We start from the raw sequence: 5,895 nt of genomic DNA, 5'->3' as shown, positions 1-5,895 counted from the left end.
TCAAAACAGAATTCCAGAATGAAAAAAAAAAAAGATTAAAGATCTTTATGAATAAGCACATTTTCCATAAAGTAAAAATTAACACGCATTTTAATAAAGAAGAAGGAAACAATATTTTGACTAATAAAGAAGGGAATAAGCCTTTTACTAATGAAGGGAATATGACTTTTACTAATGAAGAAGGGAATAAGATTTTTACTAATGAAGAAGGGAATAGACTTTTACTAATGAAGGGAATATGACTTTTACTAATGAAGAAGGGAATAAGACTTTGACTAATAAAGAAGGAAATAAGACTTTTACTAATGAAGGGAATAAGATTTTTACTGATGAAGAAGGGAATATGACTTTGACTAATAAAGAAGGAAATAAGACTTTTACTAAAGAAGGGAATAAGACTTTGACTAATAAAGAAGGGAATAAGACTTTTACTACTGAAGAAGGGAATATGACTTTGACTAATAAAGAAGGGAATAAGACTTTTACTAATGAGGGAAATATGACTTTGACTAATAAAGAAGGGAATAAGACTTTTACTAATGAGGGGAACAAGATTTTTACTAATGAAGAAGTGAATAAGACTTTTACTACTGAAGGAGAGAATAAGACTTTGACTAATAAAGAAAGGAATAAGACTTTTACTACTGAAAAAAGGAATAAGACTTTTACTACTGAAGGAGAGAATAAGACTTTGACTAATAAAGAAAGGAATAAGATTTTTACCAATAAAGAAAGGAATAAGACTTTTACTAATGAAGATGTTAATAAGACTTTTGCTAATGAAGAAGGAAATAAGACTTTTACTACTGAAGAAAGGAATAAGACTTTTACTAATGAAGAAGGAAATAAGACTTTTCCTTCTGAAGAAGGGAATAGGACTTTTACTAATGAAGAAGAGAATAAGACTTTTGCTAATGAAGAAGGGAATAAGACTTTTACTACTGAAGAAGGGAATAAGACTTTTACTACTGAAGAAGGGAATACGACTTTTTCTAATGAAGAAGGGAGAAAGACTTTTACTAAAGAAGAAGTGATTAAGACTTTTACTACTAAAGAAGAAAATAAGACTTTTGCTAATGAAGAAGGGAATAAGACTTTTACTCATGAAGAAGGGAATAAGACTTTTACTAATGAAGAAGTGATTGAGACTTTTACTACTAAAGAAGAAAATAAGACTTTTGCTAATGAAGAAGGGAATAAGACTTTTACTACTGAAGAAGGGAATAAGACTTTTACTAATGAAGAAGGGAATTACACTTTTACTCATGAAGAAGTGATTAAGACTTTTACTACAAAAGAAGAGAATAAGACTTATGCTAATGAAGAAGGGAATAAGACTTTTACTACAGAAGAAAGGAATAAGACTTTTACTAATGAAGAAGTTAATTAGACTTTTACTACTGAAGAAAGGAATAAGACGTTTGCTAATGAAGAAGGGAATAAGACTTTTACTACTGAAGAAGGGAAGAGGACTTTTACTAATGAAGAAGGGAATAACACTTTTACAACTGAAGAAGGAATAAGACTTTTACTACTGAAGAAGGGAATAAGACATTTACTACTGAAGAAGGGAATAAGACTTTTACTAATGAATAAGGGAATAAGACTTTTACTAATGAAGAAGTGATTAAGACTTTTACTACTGAAGAAGAGAATAAGACTTTTGCTAATGAAGAGGGGAATAAGACTTTTACTACTGAAGAGGGGAATAAGACTTTTACCACTGAAGAAAAGAATAAGACATTTGCAAATGAAGAAGGGAATTAGACTTTTACTAATGAAAAAGAGAATAAGACTTTTGCTAATGAAGAAGGGAATAAGACTTACTACTGAAGACGGGAATCGAACTTTTACTACTGAAGAAAGGAATAAGACTTTTACCACTGAAGAAGGGAATAAGACTTTTACTACTGAAGAAGGGGATAAGACTTTTACTAATGAAGAAGGGAATAAGACTTTTGCTAATGAAGAAGGGAATAAGACTTTTACTACTGAAGAAGGGAATAAGACTTTTGCTAATGAAGAAGGGAATAAGACTTTTACTACTGAAGAAGGGAATAAGACTTTTACTAATGAAGAAGGGAATAAGACTTTTACTACTGAAGAAGGGAATAAGACTTTTACTAATGAAGAAGTTAATGAGACTTTTACTACAGAAGAAGGGAATAAGACGTTTACTAATGAAGAAGTGAATAAGACTTTTACTACTGAGGAAGGAAATAAGACTTTTACTACTGAAGAAGGGAATAAGACTTTTACTACTGAGGAAGAGAATAAGACTTTTACTACTGAAGAAGGGAATAAGACTTTTACTACTGAGGAAGGGAATAAGACTTTTACTACTGAAGAAGTTAATAAGACTTATACTACTGAAGAAGAAAATAAGACTTTTGCTAATGAAGAAGGGAATAAGAATTTTACTACTGAATAAGGGAATAAGACTTTTACTAATGAAGGAGGGAATTACACTTTTACTCATGAAGAAGGGAATAAGACTTTCACTAATGAAGAAAATAATAGGACTTTTGCTACTGAAGAAGGGAATAAGACTTTTACTACTGAAGAAGGGAATAAGACTTTTACTACTGAAGAAGGGAATAAGACTTTTACTACTGAGGAAGGGAATAAGACTTTTAGTAATGAAGAAGGGAATAAGACTTTTACTAATGAAGAAGTGATTAAGACTTTTACTACTGAAGAAGAGAATAAGACTTTTGCTTATGAAGAAGGGAATAAGACTTTTACTACTGAAAAAGGGAATAAGACTTTTACCATTGAAGAAAGGAATAAGACGTTTGCAAATGAAGAAGGAAATAAGACATTTACTAATGAAGAAGACAGTAAGACTTTTGCTAATGAAGAAGGGAATAAGACTTTTACTACTGAAGACGGGAATCGGACTTTTACCACTGAAGAAGGGAATAAGACTTTTACTACTGAAGAAAAGAATAAGACTTTTTCTAATGAAGAATGATTAAGACTTTTACTACTGAAGAAGGAAATACGACTTTTACTACTGAAGAAGGAAATAAGACTTTTACTACTGAAGAAGGGAATAAGACTTTTACTACTGAAGAAGGGAATAAGACTACTACTGAAGAAAGGAATAAGACTTTTACTAATGAAGAAGTTAATAAGACTTTTACTACTGAAGAAAGGAATAAGACGTTTGCTAATGAAGAAGAAAATAGGACTTTTACTAATGAAGAAGAGAATAAGACTTTTGATAATGAAGAAGGGAATAAGACTTTTACCACTGAAGAAGGGAATAAGACTTTTACTAATGAAGAAGGGAATAAGACTTTTACTACTGAAGAAGGGAATAGGACTTTTACTAATGAAGAAGAGAATAAGATTTTTGCTAATGAAGAAGGGAATAAGACTTTTACTACTGAAGAAGGGAATAAGACTTTTACTACTGAAGAAGAATTACACTTTTACTCAGAAGAAGGGAATAAGACTTTACTAATGATGAAGGTAATAAGAAAGAGAATAAAAGCTTGCTATTTCTGTCCTCTTCAGTACTTCCCTGGAGTCTATTGCGTTAAGTCTCCTGGCAAAAGATGAAAGACATGAAGTTTACATTCATATGAATTTAGTTGCTTATACAATTCAACTTTATAAAATAAGTATATATCAAAAGATAAAAGCATTCAGGACTCGCTTACATCCTCCAAGGCCAAAATATTTTTCCATGGAGATCTAAGGATTTGTTTAATAAATTAAGCGAAAAAAATGGTTTTTTTAGTCATATCAATGTTAACCCACTCAGTCCCCCCCCCCCCCCCCCCCCCCCCCCCCCCGACCCTTGAATAGGAATTTGGGTAAGGAAGGGTGAATTAGGAGCTACAACTGCGTCAGGGTCCATTTCGAGATCAAATAAGATCCTCCTTTAAGCAATGAAAAAGTTTTGGGTATATAATTTACATTCTATTTATCCCCTAGTTGAAAATTTTATTCATAGTTATGGTAATAAAAATGGGAAACATCTCACTCTAGAGTCTTCATAATAAACTCGTATCATCAGAAATAATTATTAAATGAGTTCAGATCCACTCCAAAAAGTATTGTTCCTTAATGATAATTTGGCTTTTGAAAACACCTTAGTCCAAGCTATTAGAATTCTAGTGTTCTTTTCCTTCTCTTTGTAGATCGGTTTCGCAAGAACCTCTCAGAGGTCCTTTGGAAGAGGAAAATTGAAGGGAAGTAGAAGAGCTTTTATGTTGTACACCCTTCGGAGACATCACATGACATCTTAATTCTGAGGTCGTTATAAAAGCAAGATGAAGGAAGGTAAGTGGATGCTGCATTTCCTGTTTTTTGGTTGACGTAAAGATTTTATTCTCTAGCCCTTTCGTTATCTTTGATTTCGTAAAACTTCGTCGATATAATACCTTAGAATAGGATCATTATTTTCCCGGAATATTTTTTAGTTTGCCCTTTTCTACGGCGTAGGTCTAATTAAATTTTGATAGCCCTGAAATAATGTGGACCCTAATATTTTTTCTAGGCCAGAGGTCAATTTAAAGCCCCCAAAGTGAGTTTCTAATCTATCTGTTATAATAAAAAGCAGATGAAACCATTAGACATCGTTATTGCATAAAGCAAAAGCAATCATTCTGCCATGATAGTTAAATTGTCTCTAACAGTTCAGAGAAAAAACATATTCCGGAAGATTTTGACTGACTTGTGGCCTTAGGCAAATTCAGGTCTGAAATGATCTTTCTATAAATGATTACCAGTCGCTATTGTACATAGATATCTACTAAGTTAGATTCAGAAAAAAAATCGATTTTGACCCTTAAATAGACTTATGGCTTAAGATAAACGATAAAGTCAAAGCTATTCGGGAAAAATTATTTCCCAATTCTAAGGTGAGTGAGAAAGGGGTGAAGAACATTAATAATTATAAAGTCAGAAACAGTAATAGCAATCAGTAAAGTAAGCAACAGTTCGTCTCACACACGGGATATTATCCAAAACGCAAAATAAGACCTGAACGATGTAGTCAAACAAATAAATAAAAACCTCATTTGAACTGGTTTATAATCGCGGATTTCGCCGACGGGGTTTCATCAATCTTTCGACAGGAAAATAATGTTCTGAATAAAAAAGGAAAAAGGAATATTTTTAATCTTAAATATTAGGAATTAGTCTTAGATGAACTGTGGATTTTGCTCCTTAAAGTAGATCTGTTAATATATCGGAAGTTAAGAATAAACTGTCACCCTTCTTCCGCGCGAATTTCTCTCAGCACCGATTGGGTAAATTAAGTCGGAGATGACAAAATTTGTCTCGAGAAAAAGTTAGCTCGTATTTATTATTCACCCCTTCCCGCCACTCTCTCTCTCTCTCTCTCTCTCTCTCTCTCTCTCTCTCTCTCTCTCTCTCTCTCTCGTCGTGACCATTAAGCGTACACCTATTCGATTCCGGGATGAAGAGAGAACGAATGAAACATTATTTCTCAAACTTCTAAATGTCCTACTCTCAATCTAAGCGGTGAAATGAAGTGCAGTACGCGATAGAGCCATATGGGAAGTATCACTCACGACACTTATGTGGATATCATTAAATATTGATATAAAGCAGGTAATCCTCTCACTTATACCTACGATTTGTGGTAAAAATTCGTCATTATTCTCAAACTTTAAAATATTTGTACTTATAGCTGTCATTGCATTTCACCTTCTTTGCCACCGTCATAACTACATTAAAGGGTCGGTTGCCTGATGCGGCTTCTCACTGAATCGATCAAAACTTCCGGAGGTCGACTCAGAATTTAAGTGTTTCCAGTTACCAAAACTTTGATGACTTTCATTGGTTTTGTTATATCAATAGACAAAACACTACGCTGGCTTCAACTTATTTCACCAAGTTCATTATCTCTATAAATTA

The 5,895-nt window shown here is 32.7% G+C and overlaps 1 protein-coding gene across 1 annotated transcript; it reads left to right on the top strand.

Moving 5' to 3' along the window:
• Positions 1–499: 499 nt before the first annotated feature.
• LOC135195767 (uncharacterized) lies at positions 500–1,390 on the top strand. The gene has a single exon (XM_064222219.1). It carries the CDS (start codon positions 500–502, stop codon positions 1,388–1,390), a length of 891 nt encoding a protein of 296 aa, XP_064078289.1.
• Positions 1,391–5,895: the final 4,505 nt, after the last annotated feature.

Source organism: Macrobrachium nipponense, chromosome 23 (genome assembly GCF_015104395.2).
Source record: "Macrobrachium nipponense isolate FS-2020 chromosome 23, ASM1510439v2, whole genome shotgun sequence".
Taxonomy (NCBI): Eukaryota; Metazoa; Arthropoda; class Malacostraca; order Decapoda; family Palaemonidae; genus Macrobrachium; species Macrobrachium nipponense.
Note: the sequence above shows the minus strand (reverse complement) of the source record. Positions and strands in the feature narration are given on the sequence as shown.